This window comes from Rhea americana, unplaced genomic scaffold (genome assembly GCF_003343005.1).
Source record: "Rhea americana isolate MKP2758 unplaced genomic scaffold, rheAme1 scaffold_4, whole genome shotgun sequence".
Taxonomy (NCBI): domain Eukaryota; kingdom Metazoa; phylum Chordata; class Aves; order Rheiformes; family Rheidae; genus Rhea; species Rhea americana.
In genome coordinates, this window is record NW_028186534.1 from 12,113,698 (window position 1) to 12,137,282 (window position 23,585).

At 37.2% G+C, this 23,585-nt stretch overlaps 1 protein-coding gene across 4 annotated transcripts; it reads left to right on the plus strand.

Moving 5' to 3' along the window:
- ARFGAP1 (ARF GTPase activating protein 1) lies at positions 1–23,488 on the plus strand. 4 transcript variants are annotated; one of them, XM_085314177.1, is made up of 14 exons: positions 1–76; positions 440–580; positions 2,603–2,666; positions 3,677–3,786; positions 5,236–5,407; positions 6,303–6,403; positions 7,156–7,245; positions 7,954–8,050; positions 10,049–10,105; positions 11,108–11,140; positions 14,463–14,519; positions 16,571–16,630; positions 18,296–18,372; positions 18,843–23,488. In XM_085314177.1, exons 3-14 carry the CDS (start codon positions 2,607–2,609, stop codon positions 19,195–19,197), a joined length of 1,269 nt encoding a protein of 422 aa, XP_085170303.1. In that variant the 5' UTR covers positions 1–76; positions 440–580; positions 2,603–2,606; the 3' UTR covers positions 19,198–23,488. The 4 variants fall into 4 exon arrangements, with proteins under 4 accessions (XP_085170303.1, XP_085170304.1, XP_085170306.1 ...); XM_085314178.1 differs by lacking the exon at positions 14,463–14,519; XM_085314180.1 differs by lacking the exons at positions 14,463–14,519; positions 16,571–16,630.
- The last annotated feature ends 97 nt before the right edge of the window (positions 23,489–23,585 follow it).

Below are 23,585 nucleotides of genomic sequence, written 5' to 3' on the forward strand. Positions count from 1 at the left end.
CGGCCGCGGCGGGGGCAGCGGCTGCGCGCTGAGGGGCCGGGCGGGTCCGGGAGCCGCGGCACCGCCAGCGCGGCCGGTGCGTTACCGGGCTGTGCCCGGCGGGCTCCCTCGCACCTGCTGGGGCGCGGATCCCCCCTCAGCTCCGGCGCTGCCTCCCCTCTGCCCAGCCTCGGGGGCGGGGAGGCGGCGGCCCTCACCCCTCCTCGCGGGGCGCGGGCAGCTCTACCTCGGCCCGACCAGACCCCTCTCCCGGCTTCTGCTTTTATAAAGGAAAATCCCTTAAAAGCAGGCGGGATGTGCGGGGGGAGCGTGTGCCCAGGTGGCATGGGGGTGGGGACAGCCAGCGGGGACGTGGTCTGCCCTCGCTTGTGCTTACAGCGCCTTTCCCCCTTCTATTTTCTCATTTTCTCTCTCTCCCTCTTTTCTTTTCCTCCCCTAGAAAGGAGAAGCTGAGGTGTTGCCCCTGAGTCCGGCCATGTTTTGAAGTCCTTCTCCAGGACCCACCTGAGAGCCGAGCATCTTAGTTTCACGGGTTTTCTGGAAGAAAATTGCTAGTCTCTCATCCTTAGGGAAGTTCCTGGTAAGTTGGTTCTGCTTCTTAGTATAGAAAAGCATCAGACTTTAAGAGGGGGTTGAGCATGACCTTCTTTTAAAAATATGAAATGTATTTTGATGTGGATCGCGCTTGCTCCGTGCAGAGGGATGGCAGCATTTTGTTCAAAACTTTTCTTCGAATAACAGGGCCTCAGAAGCCTTTTTGTGTTGGTGAGACCCCCCTAGGGGTACTTCAGGTGCGTGAAATCGTGCAGATCATTTTGCACAGCTGATCTTTGTATATTGACCTGCAGAACTCATTACAGGTTGGCTATATGAATTTGCTGCTACATCAGAGGATCAAAGGCCTTTTATAGCTCACCCCCCTTCATTTCCAAATGATTTGTCACAGAGGGGGTGGAAGAGGAGCAGAGAGAAAGGTGGGAAGCTGGTGACCTGGGTTTCCTGCTCCTTTTCTTGGATGAAGCAGTGTGGCTGGAGCTCTGCGTTTTCATCAGAAACACTTGGTGGTTTAGTTAGGGAAGTTAGCCCTTCTGGAATAGGGCGTATGTTCAGATTATAGTCAGCTAAAAGTCATTTGATGGCAGCTTTTCATCCAGAAAAGCCAGTTTGTTAAAATGAAATCTATTATTGGAAGTTTTTCAGCTGTCTTGTCATGGTAAGATTGCTAAAGTAGTGTATAAACTTCCTTGGTAAGGAAGAATACATAGTTCTGAGCAAACAGTGGCTGTGGCCACTGTGGCAGTTAAGGAGAATTCAAAGGCAATTGCCTGTTCTGTCAGCTTTGAGTCAAAGATTCCAAATTCACATTCTTATAAACTCTAAAATAGTCTGGGTATTGGTGTTGTTGGATGGGTTTTTCTGCTCAACAAAATACTGAAAATTTTTGGCTCTTGCTGAATTAGAATGGGAAAAAAGCTTTCCTGTTCAGCTCTAGTAATAAGTGTTTGCCATTGAGCCTGCGAGGACTTCACAGTGTAATCAATCTCTTATTCATTATTCTAAATGAAAACCAGTTTTACCAACTTGAGGAAATGGAGGAAAAATGATAATAGTGCTTTAAAAAACAAGAGTAATAAGGAGAACAAATGGCTAGCCAAAGAGGGACCTGTGGTATACTCAAGAGTTATAAGTTGTTATCAAAATACAACCTTGTGAAAGGGGAATTAACAAAGAGAGTCTAACAAAAATGGCAAAGCAGAAGGCCGGAAATATATTTAATTGTCTACCAGCTGATTAAGTTGTCTACTTTCCTAATTTCTATCCTAAGTTAGGAGGGAGATTTTCTTACCCTACTAGTGACACAAAGTAGAATCAAAGGCTGGACTTTGATTTGTGCAAGTGTGTTTGTTATGGTTTCTGTTTAGAAACACACTTTATTCGTAGTGCTGTCTTCTTCCTCGCATGGATATGAGTAAGCTATATAAAATTAAAAGTTGATGAGAAGATGATCTGGTCTGCCAACCAGACCAACTTTATCAGAATTTGAATTCTATTTTGTGTAATAGATCCCAATAAGTGTGCTATTTTCATGGAATTTAACTAACAAGGAAACTCAAGAGTTACGGAAAAACAATTTTTTTTTTTGTATCTTCTAATAAAGTGCACTTCTAGCAGTCTATTCCGCACTCTAAGAGTAGCTACTATTCCTTGGTTAGGTCTATTCAGTTGTATACGTATGACCCATGGAATTACAAAGAATTATAAAGCTATTTCAGCAAAGATAGCAGATGGGTTGGGAAGCAGTATCAGTGAGTGTCTGTTCTGATACCTTAGTGTAAAAGAATCTCCATGTTTAGCCTCTCTGCTTTTTAATTATACCTTGCCAGTGTGTGAGGTAGGATGACTACCTGTCAAAATGTACAAATCAAATGGAAAAATAAGGTTGTGGTAAGAGTTTTTCCTGCAGTTAATTGTGACTCAGTTGTTTAAATTGTAAACGTTTTTTTGTAGAGATCATCCTTATTTAGTACTGAATATATATTATCAATATCAAATCTTACAAAATGTTTTAGTTTTGTGCTTTTATTTTTCTTCCTTTTTGTAGAACCATGGCAAGTCCAAGGACTAGGAAAGTTCTTAAGGAAGTCAGAGCACAAGATGAGAACAATGTGAGAAATTTATGATCTTGTTTAAATTAGTTTTGTAGCATTATATATATATGTATATTTTTTTGCCTGCTGCAGACGTACGTTACTGTCCGCTAGAGCTAATCTGCTTATAGCACTGGTATGGCTAACTAATGGTAACGTACAAATTTGGAATCTCGAATTTGTGGTAGTTTCAGTAACTTTTATTCGTATTTGTATTACAGTGCGTGGTTGCATATTTGCCACAGGTCTTCAGAGATTTTAGTAATGCTGTAAGCCCTAACAGTTTGTCGAACAAGTGATGTCTTGGGCATAACTTAGTATAAAATGGTTTATTTAAAGAAGTTTCTTTGTACTTCACCTTAAATGTAATAGTCCACAGACAAGCTCATTTTAATTTTTATTGATGCATTGATATCTGTGGGCACCTCCAAAAATTATTTGCAACCCCGTTTGAAATTATTTTTGTGGGTTACACCCACAATATGTAATACTAAAGTGTGATTCCAATCATAAGAATGTAAGATTTTGTGATCTATGAGCAGTAACGATTTTTAAGAAAAACTCCGTTTTGATTTGCTATCATCTTTTCATTTTACTACCAAACTGTAGTACAGCTGAATACACATTCAAAAATTTGATGTTGTATCTTCAGGAAGTCTGTTTGGTTATATTTGGCTATTTTTTCCTCCTTCAAAACAATCTGAAAATAAAATCAAGATGACTTCTTTGCTGACTAATTTGAGTTCACTTGTCTTTATTTCCTTACTGTTTTTTGGTGCCTGATTCAGTAAAATAGTTTTGCAGTCTGAGTCAGGCAGGTTAACAAATATTTCTTTCCATGAACTATAAATATTTAAAGGAAGCTTGGATTTTCAGGGAAGGACTTTTTCAAATACTGAGAATCCTCTATTCTGAATTTATTTTCCGCATGCAGCATCTTGAAGATTTGACTTTTTGAGTTGTATTTTAAAGGCTTCACATAGATAAGCAATGCTTGAATGTTAGAGATAATTGTTTTTCTCTCACAGGTCTGTTTTGAATGTGGTGCATTTAACCCCCAGTGGGTGAGTGTGACCTATGGAATTTGGATCTGTCTTGAATGCTCGGGAAAACATCGAGGCTTGGGAGTTCATCTCAGGTCAGCCTTTCTGGCAAACACTGCATTGGGTTACCTGGGGGTATATTGTGGCTATGAACAAAATCTATTGTTCTGGAGAGGTATAGAATGTCTCAATTTCAGCATTTCATAGGCAATTTTGCTTTGTGCTTCTTTCCAAAGTGTATTTAACTCTCTGGGTACTCTTTGTGATTAAATTGGGCACGTGCTGCTTTGGTGTAGCTATATTGTTCTTAGTTCAGGAAATGAGATCTCTTCCTTCATAGTCAGAGTTGTACTACAGAATCTGTAAAGCACTGCACTAGTTTAGTCCTCCTTCGTTAATATACTTTTTTTTTAAGTGTATAATTTTATTGATAGAAACCAGTAGTACTAGAGCAATTTAAGATTTGAGCAAAAAAGTTACAGTACGATTACAATATATTTTTGTCATATGTGTATAAAACAGTTTTATTCACTTCTAGAGATTTTTTTTTTGTAATATAAATGATAGCTCTTATTTTTTCCAAGAAACATACTCAACTGAGCCAGGAAATTATGGAATAAGAACTGTTATGTGTTCCAGAGACTCCACGGTCTATAATAGGGGCAGAACATGGGACAGTTACTCAAATGAGAAAGGGAAAGAAAGTCCAGGAGGGAGATCATCAAAGCAAGGAGGCCATTCAGAAGTATGTGCTTTGCTTTTTAAGGGGTATTTTGAAGTTCCTTAGTGAGTTGAAATTGCGTGAGAAATGAGTTTAGTGGAGCTATTCCATGTGTTATGTGAGAGAAAGGAAGATGTGATGAATGGTAATGATTTAGGGACAAAAAGATAGAAATCAGTCAAGATACAAGTTTTTACAGAGCCTTGCTGAGGAGGATTTCTTTTTTGTGTGTGCGATCATATATTGAAACATTAACAATAAGGCACTTTTTTTTAATGTACTTTAATGAGCAGTAGCAAAAATTTATAGCTTGAAACAGAGCTGAGATATTAACTGCGATCGTAAATGCCTTGGGATGAGGTCATGGTAGATACTGCAGTGTAGCTCCTTAAGACAGGTGAGCTGTCAGGTACCTGATAGCAGAGGCATGGAGTGAGGAGGGACACAAGGTATCCTTACAGATTCCCTAAGTGTAACTGTGCGAAATAGAGAACATGAAAAAAATTACAGAATAAAACAGGTTGGGAAAAGCTTTCTTTTGTATAATGGGTTAAATCATTTTCTAAGCTTGTAGAAGAAAGCTGTTTTTTTCTGTCAGTTGCCTTCTGGTGGCCATCTTTAATTACCTATATAGGCATGATTTTAGACTGTTTCAGTGAGGATTTGACCTTTGTGTTATGAGACTCTTTCTTTCTATACTTTGAGAGTGATTCTAACATTTCCATACCCTCAGTCTTTGAGATAAGTTGCAATAATATCAGTTCCTGCTGTTGTAGAAGGATATAGCATAACAAGCTGTGAATCTTTTTTAACTGATTTTCAGCTTTGTACGCTCTGTAACTATGGATAAATGGAAGGATATCGAGCTGGAGAAAATGAAGGCTGGAGGTAACAGCAAATTTCGAGAGTTCTTGGAGTCTCAAGATGACTATGATCCCTGCTGGTCGATGCAAGAGAAATACAACAGCAGAGCTGCAGCTCTTTTTAGAGATCAGGTAAATCTAGTTGTATAGCCATGAATGTCCTCATTCCTTTCTATTTGAAAATCTCCGAAGTACTTCATAAGCACTAACCTCCCTCCCCCCGCCCCAACACACACACACACAAAAAAAAAAAAAAAAAAAAAAGGCCAAACCCCCCACCCAACCTTTTTGAACTTGTGCAGTAATTGGAAGGGGTGAGTCTTAGAGCTTCTCTTTTCAACTCTTTTTTTTCTGTGCCTGATACACTTGAGGGCTGTGCTGCCATTCAGAGAGACCTGGACAGGCTGGAGAGTTGGGCAGAGAGGAACCTCAGAGGTTCAACAAGAGCAAGTGCAGAGTCCTGCATCTAGAGAAAAATAACCCCAGGCACCAGTACAAGCTGGGGGCTGACCTGCTGGAGAGCAGCTCTGCAGAGAAGCAGCTGGGAGTGCTGGTAGATGACAAGTTGACCATGAGCCAGCAATGTGCCCTTGTGGCCAGGAAGGCCAATGGTGTCCTGGGGTGCATTAGGAAGAGTGTTGCCAGCAAGTTGAGGGAGGTGATCCTGCCCCTCTCCTCAGCCCTGGTGAGGCCTCATATCGAGTACTGTGTCCAGTTCTGGGCTCCCCAGTACAAGAGAGACATGGAGCTACTGGAGAGAGTCCAGCACAGGGCTATAAAGATGATCGGAGGGCTGGAGCATCCGCCCTCTGAGGAGCGGCTGTGAGAGCTGGGCCTCTTTAGCCTGGGGAAGAGAAGATATTAGTCTCAGATTCAACATTTTTTTTATTTTGTGTGTGTGTGTGAAAATGAGTTAACTGCATAACTGGCAGTGAACTGAAAAATCAACTTGTTTTACAGGAACAGTTTATAATATGTGTGAAAATCTGGACCCCTGACATTCTGATCTTTTTCGTACCACTGTTAGGTAGCTACTGTAGCTGAAGGCAAGGAGTGGTCCCTTGAAACTTCTCCTGCAAAGAACTGGACTCCACCACAGCCTAAAATGTCTCTCTCTTCAGCTCATCGGTATGTATTCTTACTACCTAATATTGACATAACAATAGCAGGATCAAACACTGATGTTGGAATGTCTTCTATTTTCATTTTGTTGATAATGTTGCTTTAACAAGCATTTTATTTGCTGAAGATAAGGAATCTGAGGTAGCAGGGTTTTAATTTCTGTAATCAGTCCCTCTTTCTTGGCCTTTCCTGAATCTTAAAAATTGTGATAGAGACAAGTGAGCAAGAGCAGAAAGCAAACTCGATCATCTTTTTGCTTTTGCCTTGTAATGCAACTGAGTTTAGTCTTGTCAGTCATTTTAGTGTGTCACAGACTTACCTTAACTACAGTGCTGTTGCTTGGTAATCAGTCACAAACTGGAAGTAGCAGTCTTTTCTGTATGGATTTAGTTGCTAATAGGGCATCAAAATTAGAATGCAGCAGTCTTGTTTTTCTGCTTTTGCATGCTTATTTATTTTCTTCTGCAATTAAGAATTGAGCTAACTGAAAAAAACAATTGTAAATCAGACAAACAAGTGCTCTGTGCCTGGCCATCATCCAGCAAGTTCAGTCGGCTAACTGTAGTCTGAGTAACACTGGGTCTGCTGTTGCTTTATTCATTCAATACCCTAGTGGCTTTTAGTGGTTACATTAGAGTTCCCTATTTGATAGACCAAAGAAATAATCAATTTTGCACCTCTTTCTGATGATATTTGACAAGCTGCAGTGCTCACTTAGTTTTTGCTTTACATAGTTTATTTTAAATCTTTCATTTCAGTAGTTCTGCTGGACAATCTCAGAATGCAACTGCCTCATCTGACAAAGCTTTTGAAGACTGGTTAAATGATGATGTTAACTCCTATCAAGGGTAACGTAATATTTATTACATTAACATTTTGTGTGCCTCATCCCCAAGCATAGCATAGACCAGGATGTTATGCTACAGCTACGTGAGCGTGATCCTGATTCACTCAGCCTAGGTAAACAGTTATGTCTTGTTTACTGTTGGAAAAAAAAATTGGTAATGTGTTAAGGGAGAAGATGATGGAAGATGCCTTTTATTGCATTTGTGTAAAAAGGAAATATTTGAATAGTATTTGAAAAAAGTTATTGTAAATCAAAATGTTACTGTGGTGAGCTCTGAACTAACAAGTTTTTAGTGTATAGAGTGTATTGGGTTAAACTGGAGTATTTATAACACTAACACTGATTTCTTCTCTGTCCATTTCCTACTCATGTTTTCATACATCACTTCTTTGAGACCTACTTCAGATTTCTGATATGAGTGATCTGTTAAACCACTAGAGAATGATTTAGACAATGTTAGTTTACACTTTCCTTTGTAAGGATTCACTAGTGAACCCTTGATAGTGTTATATTTTCATAAAATTGGTGGGTTTATATTTTTGGATGCTAAGTACTTCAGGAATTCAGTGTCTATGCAGATATCAGCACTACGAGGCTTTTTTTCCCAAGTGTATTTTAAAGGCTGTTAAACAATTGTTGTTTCATGCTTTGCATTTTTAGTTTTAATGAATGCATACAAATACAGATGCTATTCATTTTCTTATGGTAGTGGCCAAGAGAATCGCTATGTGGGGTTTGGGAACACAGTAACCCCTCCAAAAAAGGAAGATGACTTCCTGAATAATGCTATGTCGTCACTGTACTCGGTAAGGAAACGCTCTGAGCTTTCTGCGACCTGAAGTGCTGTTTTCTTCTATTTTGTGCTATTTTCTTGGAATATGACTTGAGAATACAAACTATAGACTGCAGATAGGTACAAAGTGAATATAGAGTAATAGTGGTATTCTCAAGGAGTGAGAAAGATACTGGAAGACTTAAGGGAGAAGTTTGAAAGAAATTTAAGCAGTATGTCTGGTATCTTCATTTCTTCATATCTATGAACTGATATATAGCAATGAATTAAGATCTAATACCTAATGGGACTTGAATAAAAAAAATAGTCATGTGATGAAAATAGTTGGGTTGATAATGCAGTGATTAATCATATTAGGTGGGTTCAGTAGAAAATAGCTGAAATATGTGCTTATATGGGTGGCAGCAGTACTGAGCAATGATGAAAAAGTTGTAAGTACTTGTGGCCAGACATGAAGAGATATTGGCATATGGTTGAACAGTTGTCAATGTTTGAAGTAGAGGTACTGAAAAGTACTTTATTGAAGGAAAGTGAGAACACAGAGCTAGTCAGGTGCATCTTGCTGCTGTGGTATGCTGCGAAGTAGCCGTGCAAAACAACGTTTGGTATTCAGAGTCACTTTGAATATACAGCAAGGATTTCTACTATAGTCTTCTGGAGACTCAGCATATGATTTGGATACTATGGGTCATACTTATCTTTAAATTAGAGTAGGCTTTGGAACAGACTTTTGGGACGAATTGGTGGTGAACAAAAATCTGTTTTCCAAATGTACCTGGTAAAATTAAAGGGTTTAAAAATGCTTGTGATATCAAGGAAAGGACTCATTTACCCATGGAACCCTTTGCAATACTGTATTCCAACACAGCAGGGAGACACATCAGAAATACTGCTTGCGTTTGTTTTTTTTGTTTGTTTGTTTTTGTTACTGACACACAACTTTTAAATATTTCACCCAGAAGTCCTGACTCCTGTGGTGTAGTAGAATACAACTGAATATCCACACCAGACTCCATTTTATGGTTTTACATAATTCACTAGAACGTAATAGGAAAAAAAAAAATTCCTGAGTCATTGAATTCTATTCCAAATGGTCCTACAAGGAAGATGCTTAGCCTGTATGGTGCTGCTGAACCTTTTCTAGGTTTTCCATTGATTGTGGGCCAGAAAATTAAGATTAGAAACCGCAACCATAATGTACTGCTAAGACGGTAAAGGCAAGATGACACTTGTCTAAGTTACTGTCAACCATTGTTTGAATATATGATCTCATTGAAACTTATGATTAAAATGCTCTCTTGTGACCACAAATACATACTACAGTGTAATTTAAAGACATGGTGAAATTTACTTGCACACATAGTTTTCCTCACTAGGATGAATTTCCTTCTACAATGTGTGATCATCTTTGCCCCATATGCTATATTTACATATACATGTCAGTATTCTGCTACTACATATCATAAGGAGCATTTTCTACAGAAGTCACACTGACTAGTCCATCCAAGCTTTTCTGTAAAAAATAGATAATTTCAATTGTTTGTCTTGTGTCCTTTCAGACTGCACTTAACGTAAGAACTACAAGAAATACCACTCTGCCATTTACACACTGATGACATAATTATCACTCAGTGTTTCAGCATAGAACAGGCTGAGGAGGGACTAATAATGAAGAGACTTTAAAGGGACAGCCAAAATGTATGTTTTGCTGGGTGGTGGGGCTTTTTTTGTTTGTTTTTAAGATGAAGGGAAAACATTTTTCTGTCTAGATAGAATAGATAAATGTGTGGAATGTTTTGTTGCTTGGTGTATGTGCAGGCAAGTAATGGAGATTTGTTACAATATTGCAGTTCAGCAAGAGACTAATTTTACTCACCAGCGGGTAGTTTTCATGACTACAGGACAAGTATTACAGAGCATTTTTACTTAATTTGACATGCATTCATGAACATTATGAATAATGATTGTAAATAGTCAGTGCAGAGTACTGCATTCTTCCTTTCTTTTAAAGGGATGGAGCAGTTTTACAACTGGAGCTAGCAAGATTGCCTCAGCTGCTAAAGAAGGTGTAAGTAAACAAAATATATTTTGGTGTAATTCTTGCAGACTAGAGGAGACTTTTAATGTGATCTGAAATCTAATAGAGGTGTATGTTTAAAAGTATCACCAAGGCAAACTAAACTTTTTTTGTATGTTTTTGCCTATGGCGTATAAAACATGGGCACAGTGAGCGTGTATCTCTGCCTTACCTATGTTTCCTTACCTGTGCCTTACTTCGTGTTTCTGGATAGGCATTTCTGTAAATTTGTCTGTTGCTTGTAAGCATCAGGGAAGAACTCAACTGGCATTTCTATACTGACTTTATAAATAGAAGAATTATTTCTGAAACTGAAATTTGTATGCTCTAAGTAAAGCTAACCTGCATTTTTCAGCAAGAATTTAATATCAGCTGGCAAATTGTTGATGGCTTTTTCTTCTTTGACATCTCTTGAACTGTGACTTTTCTTCTGGTTAGTCAGAAAGTTTGTTAGGCAGAGATTGTGCTAGGAGGGACATTGTGCAAAAAACTAGGGCATGGTCTTCCTACTCAGTGTGTTCTGAAATTTGCACACACTGTCATGTAACAGTCATGTAACTACAGACTGAAACCAGAGGAAGTAAAAATTTTTCATATTTTATGATGATAGTGGAAATAAATAACTGTATGAAAGATACATTTTTTTTTTGTTCTACTTAGTCTTCCAATCTTTTTTGAACATAACAGTTATCTCTTGAGAAAAATACTTAAGTATACATTATATGGGACATTTTGATACTCATCTGTGTAGGTTCATTTAGATCTGATCTGGATTGAGGAGTCTTTCTTACCTGTGTTGTAAGTTGAGATTGATGCTTCCCAGGACGATCTGAAATACCAAAGGAATTAACGAATATTGCCCATTCAATGTGAAATTCTAGCAAAGATGCATTAATCTTAAAGAGGGTCGTGCAGCATTTCTGAATGTGTATGTTTACTAGGAATAAAGCCTTTGATTAATTTAAATTTTAATATATTTGCTTCTTTTCACAGGCTACCAGATTTGGATCTCAAGCAAGTCAAAAGGTGATTATAGATTTAGCTGTGCTTTATTGATAGTAATTATCTTTAAATGTTATGCATTTGGTTGCACCAGTTGATTTAGATTTGATCATCAAGAGATCAGTGTGTTTATCCCTCATGATGCATGATGATGTTTTAGGATGTCATCTGAAAGAATTTAGATTTTATTTCCATGGGGATTGCAATCAACTGCAATGGGCATAATAAGCGGAAAGCAAATAGTGGTAGTTTACGTAATTGTAGGGGAGTATTTGATAGGCAGTAGAATTAAATGCTTTAATTCATGTTTGTGACCATAAAATATGCTAGTGATTTTATTTTTTTTGAAGCTTTAATGTGGTCCATCTGAAGTAGCTTTCTTCTCTAGGTTATCTTGTGGAATGCAAGCCATCATTCCATTGCTAAATTTTAATAGTACATTATAAATGTAATTTGCTTAATATTAAATTAATTTGCCTCTGTGTATTTGAAGTGATAATTCCAAAAATGTATTCTTTCAAACTAAGCTTGAAAGAGAAACAGTCAGACCTGAATAATACTGAGCTCTGGCATTAGTGAGATCTGCTTGCATTGAAAATTTTTAAATTTAAATGTAGTAATCTATCAACAGGATTCTTCACATACCAATGTTCTGAGTGAGAGAGGACTTATATATATGTATTAATATATGGTATAGGGAATTTTACTTTGAACTGGGTTGTCTTCTGTGTATAGAATTAGCCAGGAGTGCTTCCTTATATGCATAGGATAGTATTGCTCAAAACATAGGCAAAGCTGTAGGAGTTGGTGTTCAAAAAGGTGTATGCCATAGGATATCAGTATTCCACATAGCAAGCCAAACTTGTTTCAGTTTGATTAACAAGATTAACAAGAATGTGTTGTGAAAGCACACAGACTTGATGCTTAGAAGCTTTAGAACATTTGCTGCTTGGCTTACATAAGAAAAATTTAGTGTTCTGCAAGTCTTTTTTTCACTTTGTCCACAGTTTAGCTTTTAGAAAAACTGTACTTCCTTTAGTAATCAGCATTTGTGTGCATATGTAAATACAGTATTAAGTGTAAAAGCTTACCACAACTACTGACAAGAACCTCAGCAACATGCTGATCTAGAATCTTAAGTCCTGTTACTGTTAAATTTTATTCCTGAAACACCTGATTTGTTGTTCTGTAATACAGGTTTAACATCTCTTTGATGTAATATATTGATTAAAAGTGTATTTGATGTCCAGCAACCAAATGTATTCACTGTATTTCTTGTCAGTAGATGTTAAAATTCAAGAAGGTTCATGCTCCTTAACTTGCTTGGAAAAAAAATGCTTCCAGTTTTTTGCTAAAAGCTGCTTCTACCTTCCTTGCTCTTTCTCTTTTGCTGTCTGGGTAAAGTTTTGGGGCTACAAGCAGCAGCCAGAGCCGGTAACGCCCTCACATATTTTTTCGTGCATGGACTCCTTGTCACTGTTCGTGCTAAATATGTGCATTTGCTCTTGAGCTGTCTTTTCTTTTTTGCATTAAGTCAAATCTGTTTAGAATAATGTTGTGTGTTTCGTACAATAATGTTTCTTCAAACTTACTAAAATAAGTTAAATTAGATAGAGATATCCAAGCTCTGCACTGTCAGAAAACACTCCGTACTTCTGCACATGCTTTTCTTAAGTACTGATGGTTTCTGGATCTCCTTTTCGCATGTCTGATTCAGGAGTGCTATGTACCAAGAATTACACTGAGGTCTTGTTTGCAGGCAGACTCTGTAAGAAATGCTTCACTATGTAGAGTCTGTAGTCATGGGTAATATGCTGTTCGGCCTTCAACAATAATAAATATGAAATAATTCAGAAGGGAACACAGTTTTATCCAGATCTCCCTTTTTCATATTTATAAACAATATGGTTGACTAAATGAGGTTATATCACAATTCTTGCTGATCCTAGCAATGACTTCACTTAGCAAACCTCAAGTATTAGACTTAACATATTAGACTTTTTATTATATAATGTAAGCAGTTAATTTATCAAGTTTAATAGACTGTATTGAGATATTTTCTATCTTTGGAAAATCCTATTCAATCCCCTTTCCTGTTTTTCTTAACACTTAGTCTGACTTTCTATGGGAAAAAACCTTAAGTGATGTTTCATGTTTCTTATAAGGTGGGAATGGGATTACTTTTAGCCTTTGTCTCCTCAAATAACTTTCAAATTGTTAAGGAGTAGAAGCATTGGAGATAATGGGTGGTTGGGTAGAGGGGAGATTCCAGTAGGGCTGTGGCTTAGGGAAAAGCTTAATAGACAACTGGGAATCTGGAGGGGAAAAATGTACACATGTGCACCATCCCAATGAGGAACTTCAGTGGAGGCTCACACCCTAACCAGGGGTAGTCGATTGTAAGACGCAAACCTGTGGGAAGCTGAACTTCATTACTCCCTTGTGCTAGTGAATGGGAATAGTGTTTGTCTTGCAAGCACTAGGTAGCCCTTTCGGACTAATCAGTGGGCTGATTAAGAAATTAATCAGTAGAATACGCTTGCCAGTTCTGAAGAAGGGCAACTGTTAGAGGCTTATTACAGTAGTAGGGAAAGATGATTTCACATGAAGCATTTTCAAACCCCACTGTCCTTGTCAATATGATTCTTTTACACAAATCATTTTGTGATGTAGACTGTGGACTTGCATTTTTGTAAGTTTGCCTCTCAAGTACAATGCCCTTATGCATCCTTTTTTTTTTTTTTTTGGATTGTTAGGAATATCTGAATTTCATTGTTTTTTCTCCCTGCAAACCTGAAAAAATTACAAAAATCTTCTGTCACAACTGACTCTTGTGTATTGCCTAGAAACAGGGCTAGAATGTTATTAATAGATGACATCAGCAGCCTTACAAGACAAAAGAACTGGTGAAAAACTGGGAATGAAAACACCTCGTTCTATGAGTATTTCCATTAATTAGAAAAAGTAAGGGTAGAGGAGGTTGGTTTTCTCAAATATTAAGCTGCAAGTATTAGCAAGGGGCCAGTGTTCCAGATTATTGTTGATTGAAACATTGCTTCTGCTTGCAGTGGAAGGTCAGACTTTGCTTGGGCTCTGGACATTTCCCACAACCTGTGGCCATGCACATCTGATTTTAGATTTATTTTCCTTTAATGTTTTCTGCCGCACTGTACTGTACATGCTTTCAGCTCATTCTGCTTGTTTGAATCAAAGCTTAAGGCTTTATATGTTTTTGGAGATACTGCTAAGAGAATCTTAGCAATATCTCATCTGCAGAGAATGTTGGCTTTTAAAAAAAATAAGAAAAAAAATAACTGACTTTTGTTTTTGTTTTACTTTTAAATAGGCATCAGAGTTAGGTCAGACATTAAATGAAAATGTTCTCAAACCTGCACAGGAAAAGGTAACTTTGGAACTAGTAAATTATTAAAGAACATGATTATGATTCCTTGGGGAGTGATTGTTTCCTCCCATAACTGGCTTGTCAATGCACCCTTCTATTTTCATATAGTAGCATAGTAGCAGAGGGGAAACATCAAATAATTCACTGCTAATATGGTAGCAAAGAAATGTTAATTGGGCTTATTTTCCCTGAATAATCTTCCCTGTGTTCACAAGTCTTTCCTTTTACACTCTTTCTCTGTTAGATATTCTTTCATAGATATGGTCCTTTCAGTAATGGAAAAGTGGACAGGATGAAGATGCATCTGAAATGGGTAGAGAAGTCAGTCATAAACAAATTTTGAACGTAATACTCAAAGACATTGCTAAAAAAAAAAGTGTTTCCCCCATCTGCCTGCCAGTACTCCTAGTTCAGCTTAGCCTCTCTGAGCCCCATTAGATTATCTGCTGCTACATGAGGGGTAGTAGAAGTTGAAGCACTAGTATATGTTTAAGATGAATAGTGACAATTTACTAATACAAATAATATGTTCTTGTAACCTTTAGAATTCTTTTAAAATCTTATGGTAGTTCATTAATATCAAGGTTTTCATGCAGTCATAAGCAAAGTATCCTCTAAAGCAACATTCTGATTAGTCATTCTAATTGCTGTGTTATTTCTAGGAAACTGAAATAGTTTGAAGTATTTTTTAGATGTTTTTTTTTTTGGTGGTCTTTTTACAATTGTTAATGACCTCAAACATGTAGCTAATAGCACTTTCAACAGTGCTCTGTGGAAAGTGCACATTATATTAATTTGGATAAATACTTCTTGATGGTTGGCATATTAAAAAAAAAAAAAAGTAAAACAGCTGATCCTCCCAAGTGACTAATCACAGTTGATTCTACCTATTTTAGAAAAAGATTCTCCATAGTGTCAAATGTTACCTTCTTGTTTCATATATTTAAACACATGCGCACACATGTGTACATACTGTTACATCTTACTCATTTGGCATGGATTTGTTCTGTGCTTCCAGAATTTTGGATCAACTCCAAGATTTTGATGATGCCTTTCTGAGAATGTGGTAATCTAATTACCTACATATCTTTTCCAATACATTATTTTTAATAAAGCAGACTAATTCTTTTCATGAGAGAAGCAATGCCATCACTTTGGGATATTGATTAATTTTCAATTTGAAAAGTATGGTTTAAGTACATCAGAAAATAATTTCCTTTGCATTACCTTTGTTAATTCAGCTTTCTTTCCATAGCATCTCAAATCACAGTGGAAAAGTCTAATTGGTTTCCTATTCCCTAGAATTATCCATGGCTTATTTTAGACTCTTTAGATATATTATTTTTAGGGTGCATTTTCTTGAGCTGACTTACATTTCTCATTAAATAGTCCTACAAAATGTACTCTACTTAAAGAGTATTTCTCTTAGGATGTTGTACTGTTACTTCAGAATGTAACATTTATGTAGAATTATGTATTCAGTGATGGCCTGGCACATGTGACTATAATGTCACTTGCTTTGCAATGGCTGTAATTTATTAGTTGGTGAAGGACACCAAATTTCAAGGCCTTTTTAATATCTATGTAAGCATGTATAAAAGATAGTAAGATCTGGTAAGTTTTCAATTTTGCTTTTTTTAACCTCCCCAAAACATTTTTTTAATGTAGTAAAACATATTCTTTATAAAAGCCATTTTTTTTAAGAGCTGATGTCTTTAGTTTTAATGCTTAGTGTTAATGTAATGATGCCTTCCGCAGACTCTGTGTATTTCAGTAGAAAATTCCCGTGAACATCAGAGTACTGAGGTTCACTCCATTAGAGATCCATGGACTATATGGATTTTATTTTGGTAACCTTGTTACTTTGAATTAAATAAATTAAATATATTTGGATTCACTTTGGGTTTTTCACTTTTTATTCTTAGCTGTTATCATAAATAAGATTGTTTTAAGCTGCCACAATATCTTTAGCTCTTACCATAACTAAGCTTATTTTAAGCTATTACAATCCTTCTTTTTATGATGAATTACTAATACTTTGATTCATGTAGGTGAAAGAGGGAAAAATATTTGAGGAAGTCACCGTGGGGGTATCACAGTTGGCTAGCAAGGTATGAAGTGGCCTGCTTGCCTTTGAGGAGGCAAATGCCAAGCCAGTCTCCATATTCTTATCAAGTGTTTTTAGTGAAAGAAAACCCCAAACCAGCTTTTGTCTCTACTTGTGTTGAACGTAGTTATGTTTTGACAAAGTAGCTTTCAATGTACAGTACTTGTGCTGTGGTATTGAAAAACTCTATACAGGTATGATACAATTTCACAATGGCTACACTGAAGGCGTGCTGTAAAGTTGTAAGAGTCGGCGTCCCAAACGCGAAAGAGAAATACCTGCCAGAGAATATGGAGACAGCTTGCATTACATCTGTACTGTTAAACTTACTAATGTATTGCACCTTTTTTTCTTTGTTCTTCTTTTGCTATCGTTGCTTGGTAATGTGGTAAGTGCTCTCTACAGCTGCGAAGTCTAGAGTGCTGCAGAGTCGTAATGCCTGTTTTGAGTAACTTCTGTGGTATTACATGGGAGAATCTGTCCTTCTAGCACAGTGAAAGTTGGCAGGGGAAGCCATATCATGTACCCACTTAATGTCTTAAATGTTGCAAATATTTGAATAAAGTAAGTTCTTACAATATTTTTTTTTTTTGCTTAAAGCCTGACAACTTGAAGTCTGAATTCTGGGACCCATCCTTAGTATCTGTGACTTAAAATAGTGACTTCTGTTGATGTCGCTTCAGAATTCGTGTTTCTAATGCAACACCAATCTAACATACCCCCAAAAGGATTCCTCTAGCAGTCATATTTATTCTCGAACTTAGCTTTTGACCTGTTACATGACCACTGAAATAAAACTAGTGAAAATGGGTGGAAGTAGTTTGGTAAAACAATAGAAGTGTAAATACTACTTGGTAACATCAAAACACCAATACTATCATTAATTTGAAACTTGCTTAACATAGTCCCTAAGTTCTTGAAAATTACTATGCTCTAATAATTTAAAAGATCTAGACAAACTTCCTAATTTGAGTTTCTCGTATTAGTGCACTTTAATTTCTTTTGGCTTACAAAACCATCACTGAGTAGTTTCTCCTGTACACTGATCAGTGACTGAGGCCTCTAACTTTTACTGTGCATCCATATAAAACTTGTTAGGAAACGCATGACAGTGCAAGTTCGCTTTCAAAGTAGTGAAAGGATACTCTAGTCTGTGGAATTGGAGCTTACTTGGTTTCTGAGCGCCTGCTACTTATGCACTGAAGTGGGTAAATCAAATTGAAACAAGTTCTAAAAATTTAGATGTACTGGATTCTGTTTCTGCAAACTGTCCCACTTTTATAGTAGTGCATAGTAGCTGGGAAATACTACCATTATGAATTGCTAATATTTTTGCAGCGTGCAATTTATGTAAGGAGTAGTTCCAGCACTTTTTGTCAAGAAAGCTTAGGGCAGAATTCAAAGCTCTTACTGACAACAGTAGGTGAAAAAAATGAATTTGACCTACTTTTCACATCTTCCAGCAGCATGATGCTGTCAAATGTATTTTCATTACATCAACCTTGTAACTCCTCATCAAAAATACTAATACCTGATGAGTGAAATATTTTGATGAAATATGTTATCTTCATTTGAACAAGTGGAGGAATGTGGTGTGGTTTTTTGCTATTTAGACTGTTAGAGCAGATGTTGGTTCTGTATATATGAATGGTATGTCCTTTTTCTCTAGGTTCAGGGAGTTGGAAGTAAGGGATGGCGGGACGTCACCACTTTCTTTTCTGGCAAACCAGATGATAATTCTGAAAGGTATATATATTTTTTTGTTATTGGCTTCTGTGTCCCTTTAAACACGTAGTTTCATCTCCTGTATGTTCCGTTTAATATAGTTGTAGCAGATAATTTTTAAATATGAAGAAATGATTCTGTCTATTAGGAAAACTTTGCTAGCAGTGCTTCTGTATGTAGTACAGGGGCACACAAAGCTTAGCTAGGTATTACAGTTTGTTTATGCCAGTTGTTAAACCGAGAGCAAGTAGTGCACTGCACCTAGGTTTTAAATTCATGCCAAAAGCCCCTTCCTTCATATTTTAGAATGTGTCCAAAGTCTGTGTTTTAGAATATATGCCATTCTGAGCAATACCTCTAGTCTTTCTGCCTTTATCCTCAGTTTCTGTTTGAGCAAAGGACAACAGCATTATCACTTTCTCTGTTTATAGACATTTATGTCATAACTGATTTCCCCTCCCCCCTTTTTTTTTTCTTTTTCTCTATAAAAGACCAGCTGAAGGAGACAGCTACCAGAACAGTGGAGGGGAGGGCTACCAGAACAATGCTGTAGATCAAAGCTTCTGGGAGACCTTTGGCAACTCGGACCCACCAAAAGCTCATAAATCTCCAAGCAGTGAGAGTTGGACGTATGTGGACAATTCCACAGAGAAGAAGAGCTCCGATAGCTGGGATGTATGGGGTTCGGGAACAGTCTCCAACAACAAGAACAGTAACAGCGACAGCTGGGAAAACTGGGAGACTAACTGGGAAAATGCAGGAGGGGAGAGCAAGACCAAAAAACCTCCTAAGGCAACAAAAAAGGCTTCTTCAGCTGATGATGGGTGGGATAACCAAAACTGGTAGAACTCTGTTAACCCTGTTTTGCACAGCTAGGGAAGGGTGGCTATGCTGGCTGATTGAGGGGAGACAGGTTCACACACAATTGGATTATCTTGGTTGACTTTACTGATCTGTTATTTTTGTGCTGCCTTCCCATTCATTCTCCTTTCTTCTTTCCAAGTTTAGGAAAAAAATTAGTGTCTGGATCTTGTTATTACATAAAGATGACTCCCATTTTTAAGGATAATGATAAATATAATCTCCTTGCACTATTGAAGCTGAGTACAGTAACTTTCCTAACAGGGGTGTTTACAGGAAAAAAAAAAAAGTGCAAGCACATTTTCATGGCACAACCTTGCATGTGTAGTTTTATAGGTCTTCATCCAATCTCCATATAATTTGAGATGACCTGAATTGTTTAATACAAACAAAGGGGAATGTGTATCTTAAAAAGATAGCCATTAAATAGGCAAGTTGCAGTTGCATCGTTTTAGATCAAATGCCTTATAGATTGCTGGGACCACATTAAGTCTGGCAGTTCAAAACGGTCTTTAAGATGGTTTTTATTGGATATGTGTTTTTAAACTTTGAGGTGTGAAGACTTTTAAAACTTTTCTCCCCTAGAATTAATAAAGAATCTAGAGCTAGACAGTTACTTGTATACACTTATTGTTTTGACAGTGTGAGCTATCAAGGGATATTTAGAATGGCTCTGCTTGTCCTTCTTACTCGTTTGGTTAAAAGTTTACACAGTGCAGCTTTCCTACACATATAATGCAAAGCTGTGATATTCTCCTTCCTTTTCTGTACTTCTCCCCTGATTTGAATATTGGTAGAGTCTCTTTTCTCTGTCAAATTTTCTTCCTTCTACTCTTCTATTTTATCTATTCTGATAAAAAAAAAAAATGCATCTTTGCTGCTGCTTATGGCCTTTTGGATATTTATTTGGCAACTTGGCAATGAAACGAACTTATTAGAAAAATACAGTTAGATGAAATAGGTGGAAAATGTGAGAACATCGAGGAGCAAGGCTGACAGCAAGCCCATTTCCAGATAAGTAAATGTCTGGATTTAATAGTCAAATTTAAATTAAGCAGATGTTTTCTAAATTAATCATTAATTTGTCCATTATATCTCTGTTTCTGTTATGTCTTTCTCCAGATTTTCTTCCTGGATCTTATTAAAAGGAACATGCTTTTGGAAACTTTTAGAAACTTCTTGTCAGCATTAAGGAATGAAATGAGATTCAGTCATGTTACAATTTTGACCCCACAAACTGGTTTGCATGACATACACCATAACTTTTGTAGAAATATTTGGACTTCCTCCTTTATCAGCAAAGATGTCTTATGTATGCTTACTAATTCTGTTTTGGGGAGTGGGTTATGAGCTGATTATTTTCAGCTATATTTGAAAACTAAATCATGGTGTCTTTATGTAGTCTACTTTGGTACCAGTATGGAGTTCTCTACTGTGGACACTGTAGATCTTAGAACCTGTCCAGAAAACCTTTTGTTTAACTGTTCAAGCAAATGATCAGCTCCAGTTGTCAGTTATCTCAAATAATGCTTCATTTCTTTGTCTCTTCACAGAGGTTTTCAAGTTTATAGTAACAGTCGAAAGTCAAGAGGCCATGTAATTGTATTTAGCAGCCAAAAAAGAAAAAGAAGGGGAAGGGGGAGGTAAATTATGAAATAAGTAGTTTTTAAAGTAGCAGTTTTTAAAGAGTTGTAGTCTAAGTAAGAACATCTCTATTTATATACCTGAATTCTAATCTTGCAGATCCACTGCTATATTTCTATTCATATGATCTTTCAGATGGTCAAAAAAATTTTCTAGGCTTCTCTAGCCCTCTACAGCAAAAGGTAGTTTTGTGGGTTTTTTTTTTGTTTTGTTTTTTTTTTCTCCTTCTCCTTATAAAAAGATCTCTGAATCTAGTGCAGCTGCTGGAGCCAGTACTGCTCGTGACCCAAGCACCAGTCTAGGCTGAGCCATGCCAGATGCGCAAAGCATCCTTGCTGACACGATGAACCTACGGAAGAGACAAAGGCAGGAGAGATCTAAGTTTTCAAGGCAACCTGTGCTACTCTTGGAAAAGAGGTTTACAGCCTGACCATAAAAGAAGAATTTTGTTCTATGTTTTCTTCTGTTCCAGAGATACTTTTGTCATAGCTTAATTGCATGTCACACATGTAACTTTGTATTTCTATGCATACACTTCTGTTGCCTTATTCTTGTAGTTTGTCTGCTGCCCAGTATGAAACTGTAATGCATGTACTTTGAAGGCCATGCTGTGTGTAATTTATGTGAACTGGCACTGCCAAGTCCTTGACTGACAGTTAATCTTTGTGGAGTGTTGCAGTAGTGGTGACAGCGTGATGCATCTAGCCGGTTGCATTGTCTGACTGCTCATGTCTGTCAGGTGAGGTGAAGCTGATTCAGCTTCCTGCGTACAAATTTGTTACAGTTTCTCTTTCATAAACCTCCTGCAATAGCTTGTAGAAGGATGAGCTTTATTTCAGTCCATTCAATCAACAGTACTGTGATGTGTATGAATATGTTCTCCTCGGTTGTGTGTTTTGCCTAGGAGAAAACTGGTATCAGTTGCAGCTACAAATGGCATAAGCCATTTGTTTATTTGTCAAGTGTCGTTTTGTTTTGTTTTGTTTTGAAATTTTGTTCAGAATTAAACAACCAGAGTCCTACGAAGGCAAAGCTTTGGAATATTGATTTTCTTTTTTTTTTTTTTTTTTTCCTTCCAGTTGAGTAGATAGTGACAGAGAAGTTGCCTTTTCTACATAATGCTGTAGAATAAAAAGCTAGGCTACAACTTCTAGAACAGAAAGGTGTTAGTGGAAAATACTAAAAGACAATATAAAGAGCTGGCAGAAATCAAAGCTACAGTGACAAAGCTAACATGCTGACTGGTCTCAGTTTAACAGATGAATCAAAATTTTTTTACTTGTTTGAATCTGAATAATCTACCATGTCTTCCAGAGGAGATGATGGAATGAGGGCATTTTCTGTTGCAAAGGCTCTGTTTTGATTTTACTCTTTCAAAGAGGAGGTGACTAGGAATTTTCTGCTTTGGAAAGCAGTTTGGTAGAAGGCATACAATCAAGTTGGATGTGTGGAGGGAATATTTGGGAGTCAATTTTCATTATGAACTGGACTTCTTTAAAACATCTCCTGTCCTTTCTTTTTTTTGGCTCAATTGTGAGCACTGTTGATAGGTACTGATTATAGCTTGGCAGAGCTGAGGCTGCCTCCCTAAAGATATGGCTTGGTGGTGGATTTGAGTCAGCGTCTGGTGGCTCTAATGTCCCTATACTTCACTTGTGTGGACGATGAATAGGGTTCCACTTTCCATTCAATCCTGCATCTTTCATGGACACTTTTAAAGGTCATACAAGCAGGTCAGATTGTTGGGAGAGAGGGCTGTAGGTGAGATGACACCTGGTATTTTGCAATGACAATTGGACATTGTAACATTTGTTTCAAATTTCATAGTGTTTCAAACTTTATTTTATTCCTTTGTATGGCTTCAACTTTAGAAGATACCGAGCAGCTGGATTCCTGCCAATAATCTGAAATCAGAGAAACTTCAAGACATTCAAATTAAGTGCCACTTGCAAAGGACAGAAGGTCTTGGTGAGTGTTCCCAAGCCAGGAACAGAGCCTAATTCTAGGAGTTGGGGGTTATTTTAAAATATTTCATTTTTGTCTTGAAGCCTGTTAATAACTATTACATTTCAAGAAGTGTTTGGACAACTCTCTCTCATGGTTGAGATTTCAAGTATAATGCTGCTGCTTTTATTTTTTTTCAGTCCAAACTATGTAACATTCCATGGGTTCATAATGTATTTATCAGTGTAATAATCTGTGCAATAATTTAACAAGTATAGGTAAAGCCTTTGTTATTTAATCCAGGATATATATGTAAAGATACAGTGGTGGTCTTTGAGAATAGCAGTCAACCACAGTATTTCAGTTTTTACCTTGCTTTGACAATTAAATTCCAGTAACTATGTCAAGGAGGCAGTTATTTAAACAGAAATCAAGAAACACTGTAATGGCTGTTAGAACTTTACAGTAATGACTTAGAGTGACCTCTTAAAACCCTTTTTAATTTTCATGCCAGTAGTCAGTGTGGAGTACTGTATCTTTAATTTTCCTGATGTGTTTTATGTGAAATTCACAGGAATGGCAATTTCAGTGAGTGCTCTTCATTGTTCTGTAGAGTGGTACCGACCTTGAATGGCAGTGTCATCTCTTAAAAGAGCATTGAAATAAAGCAAAGAGATACAGAGCAGAATTGCGTTTAGCTGTTTTTCGAGAGACTTCAGTTAATTTTAAAAACTAGGAAAAATAATCAATTTGCATCAGTCTAACTTGCCTAGAATGAGACAGTG

Bases quoted from the DNA above. Each gene is read 5' to 3' on its own strand.
- ARFGAP1 (XM_085314177.1), top strand. From the start codon at position 2,607: ATGGCAAGTCCAAGGACTAGGAAAGTTCTTAAGGAAGTCAGAGCACAA. The intron at 5,408-6,302 runs GTAAATCTAGTT...TACCACTGTTAG, and splicing joins CAGCTCTTTTTAGAGATCAG to GTAGCTACTGTAGCTGAAGG. The intron at 16,631-18,295 runs GTATGAAGTGGC...CTTTTTCTCTAG, and splicing joins TATCACAGTTGGCTAGCAAG to GTTCAGGGAGTTGGAAGTAA.